Here is a 23326-nt window from a genome sequence, read left to right as displayed (position 1 = left end):
ACTTCCTCTCCCCTATCCCATCAAACAGGAGGCCTCCATGGGCTACAACATCTCCCAGGGACCAGGGGTCCCCACCACAATCCACGGTGCTTTCCAGAGCAGCAGGGGAAGCATGGGGGTCCGGCGGGGGGAGATGGAGGGTCCTCTCGGTGGATGCGGCGGTGGCAGTGGCTTAGGCAGCGCTCTATCGGCAGACTCGGCGTACCCGTTTAATAATGAAGATGGCTCCTCCCCGCTGTCTTTGTCCCCTGGCGGCTCCCGTCATTCAGCGCGGCTGCTCACCACTAGCAGCCTGAAAAGACGCTGCCTGTCCCTGGCTTCCCAGTCCGCCACTGCCAGCAGTAACGCTAGCGCCGTCGCAAACGCCGTCGTCACCACCACAGAGGGGATCGATATCACCGCCATTATCTGCTCCTCCCAGATGTCCGTGGTGGCCTGCGTCAACGGGCTCCGGACAAACCCCTCACCCCAGCCCAGCGGCGGCTTCTCCTCCCGGGCTGCCCCCCGCAAGCCCCCGCCCCCCCAGCAGTGCAGAAGCCCCCAGCAGAACCTCTCGCAGGAGAGTTGTCAGCTGCCCTCGCCTGCCGCCTGCCTGCTGTCCCTCTCCTCGGGCTCCTCCTCATCCTCCTCCTCCTCCGTGTCGTCTCTGGAGCCGGAGCAGCAGAACCAGGGCCAGGGGCTGTGTGAGGAGCCCGGCTCCATGCAGCCGGGGCCAGGGGGTGGAGGTGGAGGAGGAGCAGGCTCTGAGGGGCTGGGGCTGCTGATGAGTGGGGCCCTGATGACGGGAGGCCTGCTTGGGAACGTGTCTATGCTGGAGGGCTGTCAGAGGGCCGGTGGAGGAGCTCTGAAACAGGAGCCTCTAGATGACTTCTCTCCCAGTGAGGAGGAGCTCTTTCAGCACCACTACCACCATCACCACCATTATAACCACCTGACTGGCCGCACTGCTGCCAGCCACCTCCGCCCTCATCCCCACCACCCTGCCCCCCCACGGTCCTCCATGCCCCCACCCTACCACCTGCACCAGTACGGGGGCCCAAGCCCAGGGGGCTTGCTACACCTCCAGAACCAGTCCACCACATCTTCATCCTCTCTCCTCTTGGGCCTCAAGACATTGAGCCCCGTCGGGGGAGAGGACGGTGGGCTGCTCAGCGACAAGCAGGTTTGCCGCTGGATTGACTGCAGTGTGGCGTACGAGCAGCAGGAGGAGCTGGTGAGGCACATCGAGAAGGTGCACATCGACCAGCGCAAAGGGGAGGAGTTCACCTGCTTCTGGGCCGGCTGCATCCGCCGCTACAAGCCCTTCAATGCCCGCTACAAGCTCCTCATCCACATGAGGGTCCACTCGGGAGAGAAGCCCAACAAGTGTATGGTGAGTCCCTCTCCCCACCATAGAAATATAATTCATAGAAGGGAAATCCCCATTCAAGTAAATTTGATGGGTGTGCCGGTGGCCATGTTGAATGTACCCATGCCATTCTAGTAATTCCCCACCCTGAGTACAGAACCAAGCCATTACGGTTGGTGTCAGCAGTCAATGTTGTTCACAGCCCACTTTTCTGAATGGAACCAATGGAAGGCTTTTTTATGGTCCGTTATAATGTAGGTTCCATTTCTGTGACCACAGTATATTTACTGTGTGAAATTGACACTTCCCAGCTTGTGCAACCAGTATGATTGTGTCCCTCCATAGGACTTTTTCTAGTTTCCACAGAGCAGGCCAAGAGAGCTTTTATTTAAACATACATTTTGGAGCTGCTGTGTACATGTATAAAACATGAACAGGTGGAGCTTTTTCTGGATTGCATTGATGATAGAGTAGTTCCTAATATAGTTCTTATTTGGTATTTCGTTGAAATTGGTTCGTGTCCAACCAAAAATGTGCAGCAGTTGTTGGGTGAGTAGGGTTAGGGTTAGTGTGGTAGAAGTAAACACATTTTTAAAATATCCTCAGAGACTGTTGTTCGATTGTGATTCAAGGAAACATCTACATCAACAGGATGCATTGTTTCTAAAAGCAAGACTGATCATTTTTTCATTGCTAATTCTTTTTCATTATAAAATCAGAATAGTTTTTTATTGAAAATGGATATATTTGTAGTCATAGTATTTTTTGCAGAATGTTTCAAGCACACATTTTCCATTGAAGAAAAGCGTTATAATTGCAGCCGAATAGCTTGTCGCTGTATAAATAGCTTTGTGGTTGTATTCTTTACAGGTAAAACTCTCCACTTCCACAAGTCAACACACTAATCAACATCAAACTGTCACTCCCCAGCATCCCTTAGCAAATGGAAAAAGCCCTCCAACCTTAAGAATGATTTAGTCCAAATACACAATTAGTCCACAATTTGTGTATGGCGATGTCATGTTTAAGAATGGTTTCAGATCATGAAAAACCAAGACATCTGGTTAACATAACCAAACAATGCATACACTTGATCCCTTTAAATGGAAGGTTTAAATGTTTAGCTGTCCCACAAGTTTTAAGTGAATTGGCTTTTTTATCCAAACCAAACACAGGGAAATATGTAGTAGCCTAGTGGAAGAAGTGGCTACGAAGCAGAGGGATGGATGGTAAAATCTCTCGTCTTGCTCAATTCAGAGTTTCACCCAACCCCTGTCAGAAATGTTCTTCCTCATTCTAGGAAAACCGTCCAAAATATAATTATTATTGTGCAATATGATCGAAGCCTAACACCACAAAAAGACCTGTTTTATCTCTATTTATTTGTTATGAAATCCAGGCGATATATACAAAAATAAAATAATATTTTGTATAATTTACTGGCTGCTCATTATTGTGGAAGTGTGAAAATTGGCAAGTGTTAAAATTAAGTGTTAAATTAAATGCAGTTAGTGTTTAAGTGTTAAATTAACACTTAACACTGCTTTACATTGTTAGCTACATTTTATGGGAATTTTTACGTGAATGAGTAGTGTAGTATTTGAATTGATAGTGAGCCCTGTAAGTTACAATAAATTCCTCAGAGCCATCATGCGTTAGTGTGTGTGCATGTTGTAGCTGAAAATGTGCTCAGGTTGTGAATCTTCTCTCAACTCTGTACTGTATAGTACCACAGGGATTTTTGAAGCGAATTCTGGGAATTCTACGGAGTTCTGGGAATAATTCCCTGTGTTTTGGTCCAGCTGTTGGTTTTGTTTTTTCAGAGAGTGTTGCGTATACATTAAACACTTACATTTTTCTTCTCTTGTGACTGTTCATTCCAGTATACCCTGGGTGTGTCTCAAACTCTGTCACTGTTGTCAGTTTGGTGACGTAGGACAGGAAGGGAAATAGGCGGAGTGTATGTATGTGTATGTACTGTATAAATGTATGTATAAATGTATGTGTGTGTTTGTGTGGGGAGATGCTTACCAGATGCTAACACTAGAACAATTCGCCTCAGTGTAATGGAGCCGCTGGACTCTGTCTCGGGACGGGAGGCAGTGTGTGTGTGTGTGTGTGTGTGTGTGTGTGTGTGTGTGTGTGTGTGTGTGTGTGTGTGTGTGTGTGTGTGTGTGTGTGTGTGTGTGTGTGTGTGTGTGTCTGCGGGCCCAGGCCACACATCCCAGCCTCCTAATCACTCAGACCTCAGCAAGGCCTCAAACACACCCATGCACACACACATACGCACGCACACACACACACGCTCACACACACACGCACACACACACATACGCACGCACACACACACTTACGTTAATTTCTGTTAACCCCTACAATAGAAGGTATTGATTCTATCCATGTTGGATTGTAACACTCAGTTCTCAAACTGAACAAAAACAGAAATTTGAAATGTATTCAGACTTGCATAAACACTTCTAATGAGTATGTATTTAGATTCATAGTTCTACAGAAAGCCTTAGAGAAAGTGGACGAAAGTGTGCACGTGTTTTGCATGTGTCTGAGGCAATGAGTTTGTGTTTGCAGATGGTTGAGAGTGTGTGGCCATACATGTGCAATACTATTGAGATAGATCCCTGCCATAATTTGTCACAAATGTGGGCTATGATTTGTAGTGTGTGTGCATTTATACGTACAGTATGTGTGTGTATATGTTGTTGTATCTTATTTAGTATCTTTATTTAGCCCTTATGCGTCTGTGACCACTGCAGTCAGAAGCGTTTGAATGATGCCTGTTGTGTTTGCTGCACTCATGCAATAGACAAAGGCATTTAGGAATTCCAGCTATTCGCACAGAGGAAACAGATGAGACATTTTGATTTAGGACCAAATGCTCCAGAACCCCCCCCCCCCTCCCCCCAGCTAATTCCTTTATTATCTTTCCAGCGGCAGATTCCAGTGGGCGCTCATGAATTGGAGCTGCGCTCACATCCAAGCATAACACTCCCCTCTCCTCCAGCCTCCTCCAGCTGCACAGCATTTGTTTCATGCGGTGTCTTGGCAGGAAAAAGTCATTATCACAACACAAAGTCATACTCCGACCTCTCGCTTGTCACTGTCCGTACCTGGCTATGTTTAACGCGGTCCCACATAAAAATTGCGGCTCCATCTGTAAACGTTGAGTTCGGAGAACTTGTAAAGTCCCCCCCCCCCCTTACAATTAATGCAGGCCCCAGGGCTGTTGTATAGTAGTCTGGCAGGCAGGGACACATGGGTGAAAAGGAAATTGCATAATCTCTCTGCAATATCCTGTTGTGTTTCATGCCTAATTCGGAGTGTTGTTTTATTTCATGACATTTTTTTATCTTGTCTGCATAAATATTAAAAATATATCCAGCGACCGGAGCCCTGACATAGTCACAGGCTTTGATAACTTAGTGGGTTATATCGAGACGGTCCTGCGGATTGAATGTCTCTGAGTCAGATAGCTCCACTCTGTACCCTGAAGTTCAGATAAAATTCATCTAAACCCTATATAATATAGAACTTGATGAGACACGTCATGCTGGACCATGTAGGACCGTAACTTGCATTTGGTTCTTTACTTGGTTCTCTCCAAGTCTCCTCAGATTAGCTGAATGGCAAAATTGTATGACATTTTTTGAAATCCTGTCCATTGAAAGTATTGCACAATGTTGGACTATATGAATGTTGAGAAGGCCTGTTAAGGATTTGCTTGTGCCTCCCTCAATTCTTTCAGTGACTTACTTGAGAAGTTGACTGAGTCAAGTTATCTTTTAGATACTTACCATATAACTCATTGTGGTTCAGTTTACTCTTTAACCTACAGTGCCTTCAGAAAGTATTCATACCCCTTTACTTTTTCCACATTTTGTTGTGTCACAGCCTGAATTTAAAATGGATTCAATTGAGATTTTTTGTCAATGGCCCACACACAATACCCCATAATGTCGAAGTGGAATTACGTTTTTTGACATTTTTACAAATTATTTAAAAATGAAAAGCTGAAATGTCTTGAGTCAATAAGTATTCAACCTGTTTGTTATGTCAAGCCTAATAAGTTCAGGAGTAAAACTTTCCTTAACAAGTCAAATAACAAGTTGCATGGACTCACTCTGTGTGCAATAATAGTGTTTAACATGATTTCTTAAATGACTACCTCATCTCTGTACCCCACAAATACACTTATCTGTAAGTTCCCTCATTCGAGCATGAATTTCAAACACAGATCCAACCACAAAGACCAGGGAGGTTTTCCAATGCCTCGCAAAGAAGGGCACCTATTGGTAGATGGGTAAAAATTAAAAAAGGTAGACATTAATTATCCCTTTGAGCATGGTGAATTTATTCATTACACTTTGGATGGTGTATCAATACACCCAGTCACTACAAAGATACAGGCATCCTTCCTAACTCAGTTGCCGGAGAGGAAGGAAACCGTTCAAGGATTTCACCATGAGGCCAATGGTGACTTTAAAACAGTTACAGAGTTTAATTGCTGTGATAGGAGAAAACTGAGGATGGATTAACAACATTGTAGTTACTCCACAATACTTACCTAATTGACAGAGTGAAAAGAAGGTAGCCTGTACAGAATACAAATATTCCAAAACCTGCATCCTGTTTGCAACAAGGCACTAAAGTAATACTGCAAGAAAATTGGCTAAGAAATTAACTTTTTGTCCTGAATACAAAGTGTTATGTTTGGGCAAATACAATACAACACATTATTGAATACCACGCTCCATATTTTCAAACATAGTGGTGGCTGCATCATGTTATGAGTATCCTTGTAATCGTTAAGGACTGTGAAGTTTTTCAGGATAAAAAAGAAACGGAATGGAGCTAAGCACAGGCAAAATCTACACTGGAGATGCTTACCAAGAAGACAGTGAATGTTCCTGAGTGGCCGAGTTACAGTTTTGACTTAAATCTGCTTGAAAATCTATGTCAAGACCTGAAAATGGTTGACTAGCAATGATCAACAACCAATTTGACAGAGCTTGAAGAATTTTGAAAAAATATTGGGCAAATGTTGCACAATCTAGGTGTGGAAAGCGCTTAGAGACTTACCCAGAACGACTCACAGCTGTAATCACTTCCAAAGGGGATTCTAACATGTATTGACTCAGGGGGTTGATTACTTATCTAATCAAGATATATTAGTTTTATTTTTCCATAATTATTTTTACAATTTTTCTTCCACTTTGACATTACAGAGTATTTTGTGTAGATTGTTGAATTTTTAAAAAATTTAATAAAGGTTTATCGCACTTTGTAACACAACAAAATGTGGAAAAGGTTAAGGGGTATGAATACTTTCTGAAGGCACTGTATAACTCTGTGCCTTCCATCAATGTTTTTCAGGTGTGTGGAGGCTTTTGAGTGTCTGTTAGGGCCAGAGGCATAATGCCCATTGAAACTGAGGGGACCAGTGTCAATTTGTAGAATAAAATAGAATATATGGTTTCTTTAATTAATTCAAAGATATTGTATATGGCCATCAGTGCCACCTCAAAAGAATTAGGGCAGATGTAATTACCATTTTACCATGTACTTTCCAAGTAAATACCTGGTAATTTCTGTCAACAATAAAATAGTGTTACCCATTTTACTTTAAGAACACATTTGGTATTTTACCCTCCAAATTGAGAACTCAGAGTTGCAACGAGCCACCCACGTCATAATGATAAAACACACCCCAGCCACCACCTCACCTGCTTAATGAAACCCCTCTCTTAACACACACACCACCATAGGCTGAAGGAAAATTTACTGCAGTCAGCCAGGGACCTGCTGGAAAAAAAGCATAGATCATGGAATTTCCTATTTTTTTCACAGGTGTGAAACCAGCAAACATATATATTTAGATTTATTAGACTGATTTTTGGAAGAGAGTGGCCAAATCCCCCAGAAGCAGACGTTGAGACATACAGCAGCTTCCGTTGCCAAGATGGCGTGGTGTTTTCTCCGGGTAAATGGAGTCTTTTGTGAGCAATCAGCTCCGACACAGGAGATGAAACGGCGAGTGCCATTAGCTAATTAAAACTGAGGTTCTACACATGACCCGACTTTTCCCCTGAACACTGTCCTGAAACCGGAGCCGTCTGGGCGCAGGGCGCAGGCGGCGACTGACGTTGATATTAATGTGTTTGTACCAGTACGAGCCGCTGACACTCCGGCCTGTCTGGACTGCTTAGCCAGCGCAATCTTTCAGAGGCTGGGACTCTGGCCCGGTAGCAGCTACCTGCAATGAAGACATATGATTCCGAATTTTAACCCAGACGGCCAGGTCTGTAGGCATGAGCAAGCTCAGCGCTCACAGAGTCCCACACACTCTGTACTGGAGGAGAAGGGGAGGGAGAACTCTGTATGGCGCAGTTAAACATGAATACTCAGAAGCAAAAGGGGAGAGAGGAGGCTTTTTCTACATGTCAGGACTAAATGGATAATTGTATGGGGATCTTGAGTTCTGATAGCTGGCCTAGAATTTGAAAGCCCAGAGTAATTGAATTCAGAGCACAAAGCAATAGGAGCCCACAGTAACCGTCTGCGGTGTATCTGGAATGACAGTGTCAACCCATGATTACCACCGCTGTATGACTGTGGGTTCAGAGCGTCACTGGCTGCTGTCAATCATTTATTTACCCACCCTCCCAGTTTCTTATCAATCAAGCCCATGGTCAACCATGTCCAATGGTTATTCCATTTATTCCATTGGTGCAATGAAGCCATAATGTCATGCCATCGTTATCTTCTGCCATCTGTCAGATCCTATGTGCCACTTGGATGTCTCGGGCGTCATGCTAATAGTAGAGAAACACTGACCATATGCGATACATATATTAGTATGATGAAACTGCTGGCAGAAATGGTCTGAGACTGATGTTTTGGCATGGCAATGAAAGGCCTGGAAATAGATGGATCTTGCTTGTTTTCCTTGTCGAATAGGCCAGGCCAAGTTCTTGTCAGGCCATAAAAGTTTTCCAGTCAATCTCTTTACAGTAATGCAATCCAGTCAGGTCTCTCTCCTCTCTCTCTTTCTCTCTCTCTCTTTCTCTCTCTTTCTCCCTGTAGTCATTTGGGTCTGGATCTAAATCTTTTTTTATATATATACAGTGAGGGAAAAAAGTATTTGATCCCCTGCTGATTTTGTACGTTTGCCCACTGACAAAGAAATGATCAGTCGATAATTTTAATGGTAGGTTTATTTGAACAGTGAGAAACAGAATAACAACAAAAAAATCCAGAAAAATGCATGTCAAAAATGTTATAAATTGATTTGCATTTTAATGAGGGAAATAAGTATTTGACCCCCTCTCAATCAGAAAGATTTCTGGCTCCCAGGTGTCTTTTATACAGGTAACGAGCTGAGATTAGGAGCACACTCTTAAAGGGAGTGCTCCTAATCTCAGCTTGTTGCCTGTATAAAAGACACCTGTCCACAGAAGCAATAAATCAATCAGATTCCAAACTCTCCACCATGGCCAAGACCAAAGAGCTCTCCAAGGATGTCAGGGACAAGATTGTAGACCAACACAAGGCTGGAATGGGCTACAAGACAATCACTAAGCAGCTTGGTGAGAAGATGACAACAGTTGGTGCGATTATTCGCAAATGGAAGAAACACAAAAGAACTGTCAATCTCCCTTGGCCTGGGGCTCCATGCAAGATCTCACCTCGTGGAGTTGCAATGATCATGAGAACGTTGAGGAATCAGCCCAGAACTACACGGGAGGATCTTGTCAATGATCTCAAGGCAGCTGGGACCATAGTCACCAAGAAAACAATTGGTAACACACTACGCCATGAAGGACTGAAATCTTGCAGCGCCCGCAAGGTCCACCTGCTCAAGAAAGCACATATACAGGGTCGTCTGAAGTTTGCCAATGAACATCTGAATGATTCAGAGGAGAACTGGGTGAAAGTGTTGTGGTCAGATGAGACCAAAATCGAGCTCTTTGGCATCAACTCAACTCGCCGTGTTTGGAGGAGGAGGAATGCTGCCTATGACCCCAAGAACACCATCCCCACCGTCAAACATGGAGGTGGAAACATTATGCTTTGGGGTGTTTTTCTGCTAAGGGGACAGGACAACTTCACCGCATCAAAGGTACGATGGACGGCGCCATGTACCGTCAAATCTTGGGTGAGAACCTCCTTCCCTCAGCCAGGGCATTGAAAATGGGTCGTGGATGGGTATTCCAGCATGACAATGACCCAAAACATACGGCCAAGGCAACAAAGGAGTGGCTCAAGAAGAAGCACATTAAGGTCCTGGAGTGGCCTAGCCAGTCTCATACCTTAATCCCATAGAAAATCTGTGGAGGGAGCTGAAGGTTCGAGTTGCCAAACGTCAGGCTCGAAACCTTAATGACTTGGAGAAGATCTGCAAACAGGAGTGGGACAAAATCCCTCCTGAGATGTGTGCAAACCTGGTGGCCAACTACAAGAAACGTCTGACTTCTGTGATTGCCAACAAGGGTTTTGCCACAAACTACTAAATCATGTTTTGCAGAGGGGTCAAATATTTATTTCCCTCATTAAAATGCAAATCAATTTATAACATTTTTTACATGCATTTTTCTGGATTTTTTTGTTGTTATTCTGTCTCTCACTGTTCAAATAAACCTACCATTAAAATTATAGACTGATCATGTCTTTGTCAGTGGGCAAACTTACAAAATCAGCAGGGGATCAAATACTTTTTTCCCTCACTGTATATTGCTGAACCATGATTACGACCACAAATAAAGAGCCTCAATAGTCATTTTTTATATTTCATTTCATTACAGCTGACACAGATGAAAGTGTTATGAAGCCACAGTGAAACAAAGTTAGAGATGCAGTGAACCAGCTCCCCTGTCTCAGACTGCGTAACCAGGTATCAAAGCATGGACGAGCCACTATATGCGATACCCTAATTACATTTGTCTGGAATGCAACATTTTGAGTTTGTAATTTCCTTAACATTTAATCACGGTTTTGTATCAGAAACCTGATCGACTGGGCTGAAGTTGAGAGGCTTGACTCTAACATAGCGCAGTGGTTGTGTCATAATTGTGTTCCATCCAAGCCCTTAATCAGTTTAACCTCGCCAGTGGGCCAGATCAGTTTACTAATACATAGGAGAGACGAACGGAGCCGTGTTCAGGGTCTATTGTCCAGGCACGTTCCTGGGATCTCGGAGGGATGGATGGGGACCTGAACAGGCCTGTTGTAGAACACTGGTCTAACATGTGTTCTGGGATCTCCCTCTGAGGTAATGGGCCTCATTAGACCAGATCCACTCTGATACGGCACCGTCCTAAATGGCACCCTAGTCCCAAATGGCAGCCTAATTTTGACTAGGTCCCATAGGGTTCCCATAGGGCTCTCGTCATACGTAGTATACTATATAGGGAATAGGTTGCCGTTTGGGATGCAGCCACAGTTTCTAACGCTTCCAAACACAGCACTTTGGGTTCTCTAATGCTGTAGTGTCAAGGGCCATATGAAACATGGGGCCTTGCTTGTAAACCATTTAAATCCTCAGGACAGACAAGCTAATTATGGAAACATTTGGAGGCAGTTTACCAGGAAAATAAAAATATACCTCTGCTTTCTCGAGCGTAGTACTCCCTATGCAACACTAGCCTCGTTTTGTACTGACTGATGAGACACAATTTGTGACCGAGCAGCAGCCATTCCGCAAACATTCCCTGTGAACCGCAGTGTGTGAGTCGGGCCTGTTGGGAGTGTGTGGGACAGTGTGTGAACAGTATGTGGACAGAGGTAAATCTCTCAGTACCCCCAGATGGAGTGGGTGTTGTTGAGGTATTGATGTAGCTGGGGGTCTGGGTGTCAGTGGGACACGCATCACACAAACCTCTGAGCCCAGAGAAACATCATCTACCTCGCCTAGCCTGACCGCCGTCACATCTCCCAATAAACAGAGCAACAAGAGACACCTTTATATGCCCCCCTCCAGACCCAGACCATGTCTGCCTCATAGCCAGGGCCGCCAGACCACAGCCCCTGGACTACGCCTCTACTCAGACCAGACTCCAGAGTCAGACCAGGATCCAGTGTCGCTCCGGGCCAGCAACTAATGTAAAGTAGCTACAGTACAGACACTGGTACTGTCGAGAGAGAAGGATGGATGTTAGCATTTTTTAATGGTTTGAAATAAAATGTGTTATGTGGTGGGGTTATGTTGACATATGCACTGTAGTGTTCAGTGGTTTTGAGGCCAGAAGGAAAATAGAAGAGAGTTAGTTGTATCATTGTATAAAACTTATGTCATCCCCAAAGACCTCAGCCCAGAATCAACTCAATACGCTGTGTGATGTATCTGAAAGTGATTTGGTACATTGTGAATGTGAATGTGATCCATATTTGGGAGCTTTTTTATAGCGTTCGTAGCATTGGCAGAACATTGCGCTCTGTAACGCTGACTCACAGCTGGAATCCAGCGGGGCAATTAGAGCTGGGAGCGTTCCCCAGGAAAGTGTTCAGTCCTCCAGGCCAATGAGGCTGTCCACACTCCCTACAGGCTCTGTCTGTTTACGCTGTCATGCCTTCACTCTGCCTGTTATAATGGAGATGCACCACAGAGCTGTATCAGAGCTCTCGCCAGAAAGAGAGAGAGAGGGAGAGAGACCAGAGAGACAGAGATAGAGAGAGAGAGAGAGAGAGAGAGAGAGAGAGAGAGAGAGAGAGAGAGAGAGAGAGAGAGAGAGAGAGAGAGAGAGAGAGAGAGAGAGAGAGAGACCAAAGTAGGGTTGCAAAATTCTGGGAACTGGTTTTCCCGAAATCCTGGTTGGAGGATTCCGGAATCAGGAGGGAATAAGCAGGAAATCCCGAAACTCCAACCAGGATTTCTGGAAAACCAGGGAATTTATTGAAAGTTCTCGGGAATTTTACAAACCAGAGAGAGAGAGAGAGAGAGAGAGAGAGAGAGAGAGAGAGAGAGAGAGAGAGAGAGGAGAGAGAGAGAGAGAGAGAGAGAGAGAGAGAAATGACATCACAGTAACCTCCCTGGAGGTTGGGGTACACTTTGTCATAGTGGAGAATTTTGTCATGACACCGGCGCCTAGAATGTTTCACCTGCTGTGTTGTGGCGTTGTTAAGACCCCATTGTTTGGTGCTACTGGCTTTGTTTAGTCAGAACCAGAGAGTTCTATAGGTAGACATCTGATTTACATTCCTCCAATAGAGTTTTACACCCCTCCAGTGATGCTAAACAGTCTTCAGAAAAGGATCCTGTACAACTTCAAACATGTGTTTCACATTTGATCAGTTCAGCCTCGGAATTAGTTTAACATAGATGTAAAAGGTTTATGCTGGATTTATAACCACTGGTTTTGTTTCTGTACAGAATTAAGGATAAGTCTGGAAACTTTTTATTGTTTCTCCTGTCTTATGCTAGCTTTGGTTTCTGTAATAACAACAATTAAGTTCGATTCCTTTCAGATTGCATTCTGTCCTTTTCACAGAGCAAAATGAAACCAAAATCAGTGTTGCTGATGTGCCAAGTTTCATATTTTAAAGGGATAAAGCCAAGATTTACATTAGGTCATGCACAATTTGGTCCACCGATGGTACTGTTAATGGATATTGCATGTGAAAAAACATTGTGTGGCCACGGTGTGCGGCAAGCAAGTGCCAGGCCCAGACTCATATTACGGCTAACATAAACAAGTGTCTGATGAGAAATGTCATGGAAAATATTCCATAAATATAAAAACGTTTACTGTGGAATACCAATCGGAACACTGGAACCTCACAATTCCTGCAGTTGGCAGGTTGCGTTTGTCCAAAGTAATTGCTCAGGAACAGAAACTGTTTTTGCACTTAAATGAATGTGTTTGCAGCCAGGCATCAGTAATGCAGATTGCTGGTGAATAGGGATTGACCACTTACTGAAATGATGATATGAATTGATTTATTCAGAAGTGAATGCTTGGATATCTGCTGAAGTGTGAATGCGGGGTGATATACTTGAGCCTTGATAAGGACTGACACATTGAACGCCGGTTGCACGTTAATATATCACAGCCAGCCGTGAAACTGGACTCCCAATGCCCAGAGAGAGAAGACAAGAGACTTTGGCACACTAAGAACTGAACAAACCGAGAGGGCACCGTTAGCAGTTCAGTTTCACCACGTCTTGGGCAGCCGCCGCTCCATTCTCCATTACCCAGAAGACTCTAGTGGTCTGGACATTCTCCAGCAGAGTGAATGATGGCCGCCCGCTGTTCGCTGTTCGATCTCTTTCCGAGGGACTGTTAGTTGCGCAAAATGCCTTTTCTCTTTCTTTGCCTCTTCGCCTTGCTGGGGTAGTGGTGGGCTAGTGCTGGGCTAGTGGTGGGCTAGTGGTGGGCTAGTGGTGGGCTAGTGCTGGGCTAGTGCTGGGATAGTGCTGGGATAGTGCTGGGATAGTGGTGGGTGGTGATCACAATGCCATCTTGATCTATTGTTCAATTTCGCAGCGAATGTTTTCTCTCTGAATATTATGGTGCCTGTGGCGTCAAGGCGTTTGGCTTGGCAGCACGCAGCGCCTCTGAAATGTTTATTTTGTTGTGTGGACAAGGAGCAGTTTGCCAAAAAGGGAGAAGGGTACAGAGAGAGAGAGGGATTGAGAGAGGGAGAAGGAGAGAGGGCTACAGTGTACATTAGTGAGTGCATACGTTTTCATACTTTTTCGGAGTTAGGGATAGATGGATGACGCAGGAGAGACTAACGTCAGAGGTACATGGGAGGAAGGAGAGAGGGATTCAAGAGATGAAGAAAGGGTTGATTGAATTAAGAGAGGTCCAGCATGAGTCAAGCTGCTTTAACATAAAACAATATGGTAGAAAAAGAATCAAAGCAATCAACTAATAAATGAAACAATAAATTGTGGATTGCCTGTAATAATTGCACATCCTTTACTGGTCATAACAGCCATCTAATAGGCGTCTGAATCCATCCACTTGTATAACAGTCCCCATTGTGGAACCGACTAAAGCCTGGAGGAAGAGGAGCTTTGCCCAGAAAGGGGTGTGGAGAGGAGAGAAGAGGTGCAAGGGGAATGGAAGCAGGTGTGAGTGAGAGGTCCTGGACAGATTGAGCCCAGGTTGGCAGAGAGAGGAGAGAGGATGCTGCTCTCAGACCTGTCACAGATGATACTGTATTGACTGGGAGTAACATCAGTCCAGCAGCCGGCTCAAAGCACATATCGTGTTAAGGATTTTCACTAACGTCCCCTCACTCTGGGGGTTCGAGTTACGGCAAAAAGGTTTATAATTAATGCCTTGATGGTCTACTAATGGTCATGGCACCAGGGCTGTGTAATACACTCTAATTAGCTATTAGAAATGGTTAGGGCAGCTAGGGTAAACACAGGGCCAGTTATCAGAGAGGGAGAGATACAGCTCAATGAAACACAGTCATGGCGCAACAACTCTATGAATAATGAGGTTTCAATCACCTCTCAATGAATGATTATTCACGGGAGTAAAGATCCTGAATGATTTTCGTCCACCAAAACCAAAGTCTTTCTTTTACCTATCTTCATTGCTGTAAGCAGAGCCTTACATTGAGAAAAATATAAGAGCTCCTAAATATAAGACTCTGGCTGTAACCAATACACAAGCCCTCCAACTGAACTTCTCTCAATCTCAAATGGAATGACATTTCAGAAAACCCTTCAGATGTTTTTTGTTTGTTGGCGCAACCATGAGATAAAAGTCAAGTTCTGCCCTGTAACATCGAAGTCTGCCAAAAAACCCTACTACTGTTAAGGCTTTGGTACTGGTGCAGTCTAAACATTGTCCAATCTCATTTAAACGCATTAATATGGATGCGGTTGGTCACTGAAACGTGACCCCATTTGTGTTGGAAGTTGAGTGCATTTCAATGGGAACTCCTGCACAGTTAGTCTGTTTTCATACAGGGGGGTACGAATGAACACGGGCCAGTTTCAAGGTAACACACAGACAAGATGTGCCACTGAACCAATGGCACATTGAGCGCATTTTCGCTTTTATGTGGAAACAGGATGTTTGGCTTGGGAATGAATAGTTGCGGTTGAACGCTAACAATGAAGGTCATCAGATCAGCAAATAAGATATATCCTTTTCCCGTTTTATTTTATCAAAGAGAGAAGGGCTGTACTATATTATGGTACGCGTGTGACCCCACTTTCCTCTCCCTCTCAAACTGGGCCATAAACCCAGCGATGCCCCGATCACGATGAAATCACATCTTAGCTCTCTAATGTAATACAGGGCCTGGAAGCTGGTACATATGTGAACGCAGGCCCCTGAGTCTCAACAGGTTAAGTGCTTCCATGACGACTTGACTCACCATGAATTCTGGAGCCAGACTTACCCAAAGTAGTTCTATAAGTCGTTCTATACCAGTCTCCCATAGCAACAAGGGTTCAAATCCATCATATAGTTCCCCCTCAATCTCCATCAAAAGTGCTAGCATTCATTCCAAATGGTACCCTATTCCCTTTATAGTGCACTACTTTTGACCAAGGTCCATAGGGCTCTGGTCAAAAGTAGTGCACTATATCGGGAATAGGGTGCCATTTGGGATGCAACCCCTTGTTGTGGCAGAGAGCAGCTGGTGGGCCATTATGCTGGATGCCTAATTTAGTGATCATAGGAATGCTTCCTGTTGTAGACGATACCATTCACAAACTTTTTCATCTGCCCTAAACTATGCGGGCCGGTGTGAGTACAAAATGGCTGATCGGAGCAATTTCTTTAGTCATTTACATGACTACTTCCTTCCACCAATTTATCGGCTGAGCGAGCTGTCGCTTCGGCAGCGCTCGCTCACTCGGTTCCATCTGGACAACAGTCCTGCTTTAGTCACTCTGTGTGTGTGTGTACTGATATCTCACCATTCATAAATCAAGTGCTGTGAGAGTTTGGGCTGAGGATAAGGGGGAATGACGCAGAAGAAAAACAAAGTAAAGTGTGTATGAATTCATCTCAATCCAACATTGAGAAATGGAAAGGAGAAAAAAAATCATCCCCTGTCTTTGATACAAATTAGGTCCCCTATTCGCAACAGATGATCCTGGCTGCTAAAAGGGGTCCCACTTGGCTGTGGAAATGATATGTGTAAACTATGTAATGCAAATGTTTTAGCGAAGCTGGCTTTAATTTGGTACCTTGACGAAGCACATGAGAAACCTGCCTCTCCTTAGCTGTCTCGTTGAATCATATGGATATAATTTCATCCATTTACGTTTTTCTGCTCTTTGCTGTGGTTGCCACGGGGCATTTGGAAGCAGGCAGATTAAACGCACATGTTTCCCCGAGCCGCAGCCTGAGCGCTCCGCTCCAGCATTCCTCAGCTGAACAGATCCTGAAGTGTTGGTGGTTTTCCTCGTCGGTCAGCGTATAAAAAGGTACCTTGTGATAAACGAATACACTTCCAGTACCTTTTATAAAAAAAATCAGATTAGAATAATACTGAAAAGCAACCAGTATAACTTCTTATCTAGGGTTTTATTCTGTGGCGGTGTGTTGGATTCCCAGATTTGGCCACAAGAGAACACTTCACCTTGCTAGAAGCTTAGGCAATTACGGAGCCTCGATGCATTAGCAAAAATTAATCAAAGCGGAAAACTGGTGGGCCTCGTTAAGCCCCAGAATACCTATTGCTTTTACTGAAGGGCCTCTCAACATGAGTAATAGGGATTTCATGCTAGTTAGCAGCCAAACATTTTAATCCCATTTCTCTCATCATTAGTCAGAAGCCTCCAGTCAAACGGGTGGTGGTGGTGAGAGCAGGCCAGAAACATGACAGGGTCCTGGGGTTTCACAGATATCAAAGGATTCCCTCCTGTCATCAGCAACACTGGAGACTATAGCTGTCGAGAGAAAGAACTTAAAAAAGTTATTCCGCACAAAAAACACATTGAGGAGGTGAGGCCTTCGCTTATATGACCTCAGACCGATACAGTCAGATACAGTACATTTCTAAAGAACTGAACCTCTTGAGAAAACTCTTGTTTTGTTTAATCTCTCTCTCTCTCTCTCTCTCTCTCTCTCTCCCTCTCTCTCTCCCTCCCTCTCTCTCTCTCTCTCTCTCTCTCTCTCTCTCTCTCTCTCTCTCTCTCTCTCTCTCTCTCTCTCTCTTTCTCAAGACTTTCCATCAGAATTATGTCTGAGATGTCAGCATCAGCTTTTTCCCCCCAACGCCACGCAATAAACGGGCGGTTTGTTTCGATCATCTCAGGCATCTCAGTCAGGCTCTTTCTAATGAGCTACTTTTTGGAGGTTAGCGATACACTGCGGCCATTTAGGCGGCCAACTGTTTGGGCTTCTCTTTGCCAGTCAGAAGTCATTTCCCATGAAGGCCTCAAGCTCGCTGCACCTTCACAGCCCAGCTCTCTGGGCCCATAAGCTGTCTGTTGTGATCGGTTGCCGGCCCCTCAGCCATGTCAGAACCCACCGTCACCCCAATGTTTACCGAGCTGCCCGAGCCGCCCTCTCAGAGTGAGACAGTGTCAAACGCGGCTCAGGCCCTGCTCGCCCGCTCCCTTCGTGTGGTTATCGTGCCCGTTTACCTTAGAACCAATCATTCAGAGGGGAAAGCCAAACATGTTTAAAGCAATTCATGTGATTAGCGTCTAAACTGTTTTCACAAATAATATCAAAGGTGTGTTTAGGAGAAGCTGAAGCTGTCCTGTGTGGGTTCGACACCTTGGCTGGCTCCAGGCCTTCCCACCCATACCCTCTACCTTGTCATCCTGTTTTACTTCTATGCTCATCTATTTTTCAGAAAAATAAACAACCAAATTGTTAGCTCTCACACAGCAGAAAAGTTATACGCATGCTGTAGAATTTCAACCTATGCCCCAGTCCTGCTTTAGACTTTGCCGACACCTTCCTAGTAACCCACTACACTAAAAGGTGCCATTTTGACTGTCAGGTTAGCAACACCTGACCATGCATAGTAAATGCTCTATGAGCCAGTCAGTAAACCAATGTCCTGTGAATAATGTGCCCATGCCCAGCGGTGGTAGTAGGCTCACAACAGGCAGGGAAACTTCCCGCTCACTGGCAGCATCCCAAATGGCGCCCTATTCTCTATAGTGCACTACTTTTGACCAGGGCCAATAGGGCTCTATGTAGGGAAAGGGTGCCATTTGGGACACAGACACTGTCTCACTGCCAGCCGACCTCGAGCACTAATATCCGGCTCTACGCGATTAGCACGCTTTTCTCCACGGACCTATAACTCTCATTTAGCCTCAAATTTGTATTACGTTAAAGAAAGAATGAAAGACGGATTATTTCCCTTATACATAAATACACATATTGGCCCGTCAATAAGGTTTATATCTGTTTTCCAAACTCAAATGTTCGGCCCCGTATTTCAAGAGTAGTATGTGTCTGTCAGGACTGGCATGCTAGTATAGTGGCCTTCTCCTCTATACATTTGATTACCCTGCCTCTAGAATAATATGGCTCCAGTGTGTATTGTGTGGTCTGACACTTTTAGATGTTTTCCAAGCCCTCCGATCGAGGAGGCCTGAGTAGGCACATTTCTCTGCCCTGTGTTGATGCAGCATGGTGGGGCGATCTCATGACATCGGTGTGCTGAAATCTATTGTACACTACATGCCGGATCATGTGACATTGGTCTTCTGTGTGATATTTCTCCTTGCCCTTTCTACAATCCAAACGACTGCCACTATGGCTGTGTGTGTGTGTGTGTGTGTGTGTGTGTGTGTGTGTGTGTGTGTGTGTGTAACAGCTTTAAGGTGTCCACTTATTACAACATAAACATGAGTCTTTATGGGGTTGCTAAGTACGGAGCTGTTGTGCTGAATAGTAAGCTATGTGAGGGTGATGAGACAAAGGAATCTTCTGGTCAATTTTTTTTATGTTTGAATAGAACATTTAGACAGGCATGGACATACACACACACACACACACACACACACACACACACAACCTAGGTCATCCGACCCAGCTCTACCATGACAGGCTTAGGTTTCGTCCATATTAAATGGAGGGGGCTGTGAATAGAGGGCCCTTCCTGCCTGTGCTGTGAGTGAATGAAGGAGGTAATGTATGAGCATTGAGCTCAGATCAGAACTGAAGGGCCATTAAAAGAATGGTGTGTCTCTCTCCTTGGGCGTAACCCGACACTCCCCAACCCAGCTCGCACACACACACACACACACACACACACATTCATGCACACACACACACACACACACACACACACACACACACACACACAACACACACACACGCAGAGGCTTCACTAAAGGTCAGGGGACAATAGAGAGCAGCTCCTTCATGTCAGGTTTCACTGCTGCCCAGGCCGCAGAGTGAGACGACCCGCTAGTCCTCTCCCTACATGTGTGTGTGTGCGTGTGTGTGTGCGTTCGCTCGCACGCATGTGTATGTGTCCACGCCCCTGATCGATGCATAATGGCCAGGGAGGCGGAGCCGGCAGAGCCCTCAGATAGGGTAACAGGAAAGTAATTGTACCGGAAAGGGCCTTGATGCGATGCTCCTCAGTAGCCCCAAAGGCTCTCATTGTTGTGGACCATCATGGCAGCCATGACTGGTATTGATGTCAGGCTAATCATAGCCGCGAGTCTCCGTGAATAGTTAATTAATGGAGCGGGATATAGGTTACATTGAGGTGTACTGTACTCTACATTTACAGTGATGCGCCATACACTTAATGGCTGTATACAGTAACATGCATAGAGGAGGAGGAGGATGGCCACTGTCTCGGCCAATCAGCTGTGTTTGTGTTGATGAACGGGGGAGGATATGCGAGCAGACTCATGAATAATGGGTGTGCTAGAAAATCTGTGGTGTTCATTGGCTGAGTGGATAGGATAAAATGGGCTGAGTGGCCAGTCAAGATCAGATGTAATGGGCTTGTTTACACTCAATGCCACTTATCTAGTTCATCTACCCTCATATACTACGTCCTTTCTCCTGCAACCCAGTACCTGTCTCTAGGTAGTATGCACCCCACTACCTGTCTCTAGGTAGTATGGGCTTACTATAGTGTCCCTGCACTGTAGCCTCACCAGTAGCTACATAGCAAGTTGTAGTAACACTAGTAGGTACAGTGCCTTCGGAAATTATTCATACCCCTTGACTTTTTCCACATTTTGTTACGTTACAGCCTTATTCTAAAATTGATTAAATAAAAAAAATCCTCAGCATTCTACACACAATACCCCATAATGACAAAGCGAAAACAGGTTTTTTGAGATTTTAGCAAATTTATTAAAAATAAATAACAGAAATACCTTATTTACATAAGTATTCAGACCCTTTGCTATGAGACTCGAAATTGAGCTAAGGTGCATCCTGTTTCCATTGACATCCTTGAGATGTTTCTACAACTTGACTGGAGTCCACCTGTGGTAAATTCAATTGATTGGACATGATTTGGAAAGGCACACACCTGTCTATATAAGGTCCCACAGTTGACAGTGCTTGTCAGACCAAGCCATGAGGTCGAAGGAATTGTCCTTAGAGCTCTGAGACAAGATTGTGTCGAGGCACAGATCTGGGGAAGGTTAACCAAAACATTCTTTAGCATCGAAGGTACCCAAGAACACAGTGGCCTCCACCATTCTTAAATGGAAGTTTGGAACCACCAAGACTCTTCTTAGAGCTGTACTCCCACACATTGACTCAGTACCGGTACCCCCTGTATATAGCCTCGTTATTGTTATTTTATTGTGTTACTTTTTGTTATTTTTTACTTTTGTTTATTTGGTAAATAGTTTCTTAACTCTTCCTTGAACTGCATTGTTGGTTAAGGGCTTGTAAGAAAGCATTTCACGATAAGGTCTACACCTGTTGTATTCGGCGCATGTGACAAATAAAGTTTGATTTTATTTATTTATTAAAGTTTATTTTTCTTTCTTTTTTTTGCAAACATTTTTGTAAACCTGTTTTTGCTTAGTCATTATGGGGTATTGTATGTAGATTGGTGAGGGAGAAAAGCAATTTAATCAATTTTAGAATAAGGCTGTAACCTAACAAAATGTGGAAAAAGTCACAGGGTCTGAATACTTTCCGAAGGCACTGTATGTATATACAGATGTAGGATCTTAATTTGGTCACCCTGTTGCAGAAGAACTTTCCTGCAATGCAGGAAATTTAAAACTTGTAGTGTATTTCAGGTTTAAAAAGGATTCAGAAGTTTGTAATTTCCACTTTGAAATTTCAGACTTGATTTTCCCTTAAGAAAAATGTACCAAACGCTATTAATTATAATCCACATAATAATTCACATTTTGTCTTGCTGCGGGATTATTTTCCTGCTGTAGCAAACTCACTCAAATTAAGATCCTAGATCTGTAAAATACAGATGTGAGGTGTTCCTGGCTCATATGACAATGTTTGAGTCCCAAATGGCACCCTATTCCCTGCATAGTGTACTCCTTTATGGGCCCTGGTCAAAAGTAGTGCACTAAACAGGGAAAAAGGTGCCATTTGGGATTAAATCAATGTCATACGGTTACTAATGGCTTTTTACAGTGGTCTGTGGAAACACAAGTGCTCAGCCCATGTGAAAATGGAAGGTGTTGACCATGGCTGGTACAGTAGCTGTTAGTTTCCATGGCCTGGTGTCATTGTAAGGAAGGGACTGATAGAGGGAGTGGGGGAAAGAGTGGGAGCATGCGCTGCTCTGAGTCACAGAGGTACATGGATACAGTGGCTTCATTGTACCACTGTTTACTGTACAGCCTTCCTCTCCTATTGATCTATCTCTCCCCCGCTCTCTCTCGCTCTCTCTCTCTCTCTCTCTCTCTCTCTCTCTCTCTCTCTCTCTCTCTCTCCCCCGCTCTCTCTCTCTCTCTCTCTCTCTCTCTCTCTCTCTCTCTCTCTCTCTCTCTCTCTCTCTCTCTCTCTCTCTCTCTCTCTCTCTCTCTCTCTCTCTCTCTCTCTCCCTTCCTCTGTGTGTGTGTGTGTGTCTGTTTTTGTGCGTGTGTGTGTTTGTGTGTTTCTATTCTCTTACCTATCCTCTCCTGCAGTTTGAGGGCTGCAGCAAGGCCTTTTCCCGCCTGGAGAACCTAAAGATCCACCTACGGAGCCACACAGGGGAGAAGCCCTACTTGTGCCAGCACCCCGGCTGCCAGAAAGCTTTCAGCAACTCCAGCGACCGGGCCAAGCACCAGCGCACTCACCTGGACACGGTCAGAACACATGGAGACAGCCTCCACTCTGGTTCTACTACCCACAATTCCTACCTCCTGCTTCCTTTCTGCTGTAGATCATGGATCAGGGCTGTTATAAGGGGTTTGAGTCAAGGTTCATTTTAGACACTGACACTCGTTGTGGGTGTGAGGGCCCTAAAAGTAGTGGGAGGGGCCATTGTTGACATTTGAACTCTGATAGAGGTGACCTGATTTGTTATAGGAGTGCATGGGCATCCCCAAACTTCTGACCCTGTATTTGTATGGGGGATTTGTATGTAAAGTAGCGTCAACAAGTTTTTTGTTTAGATTTCCCTTCCTTTCCAAGGCTGCCATTCACTAAATTTAAAGGAGAATGGAACTGTACACATGAAAGAGTCAAGGCCCATTTCCATCCCTTGACAGTGTCACAGTTCAATTAGCAAAACATCAGTCGGTGAGTAACACGCCGTTCTCACTCGCCCCACACTCCCTCCATCAGCCAGAGGCCGTGCCGGTGCCACGACACGCTACAGATCATTAAAATATCACTTCCATTAGTCCGACTCGAGTCACAGTATGTGAAATAAGCAGCCGTTAGGTTAGCGTGGAGCGTTTGGCTCAGACAGGGCTTTGCCTTGTCTCTCTCTGCTACAGAGGGGGAAGCAGTGACTGTATATAGAGGAAAGGAAAGCCTGAGTCAGCCACTACTCATTCCTCCTTTCTCAGTTACTCTTCCAACGTCCTACTTTATCACAGTCCACAGGCCTCAACCAGTCTCAGCCCCCCAGCCTCACTAC

At 44.8% G+C, this 23326-nt stretch overlaps 1 protein-coding gene across 1 annotated transcript in view; it reads left to right on the top strand.

Annotated features, from left to right (window-relative positions):
• LOC121533740 (zinc finger protein GLIS1-like) overlaps positions 1-23326 on the top strand; it is an 86216-nt gene that overhangs the window by 43575 nt on the left and 19315 nt on the right. Inside the window, exons 4-5 of the mRNA XM_041839939.2 lie at positions 1-1372; positions 22386-22547. The exon at positions 1-1372 is cut by the window's left edge and continues 69 nt beyond it. Of these exons, the coding sequence (XP_041695873.2) occupies positions 1-1372; positions 22386-22547 (1534 nt within the window). The remainder of the gene's footprint in view (positions 1373-22385; positions 22548-23326) is intronic.

Source organism: Coregonus clupeaformis, chromosome 20 (assembly GCF_020615455.1).
Source record: "Coregonus clupeaformis isolate EN_2021a chromosome 20, ASM2061545v1, whole genome shotgun sequence".
Classification (NCBI taxonomy): domain Eukaryota; kingdom Metazoa; phylum Chordata; class Actinopteri; order Salmoniformes; family Salmonidae; genus Coregonus; species Coregonus clupeaformis.
Note: the sequence above shows the minus strand (reverse complement) of the source record. Positions and strands in the feature narration are given on the sequence as shown.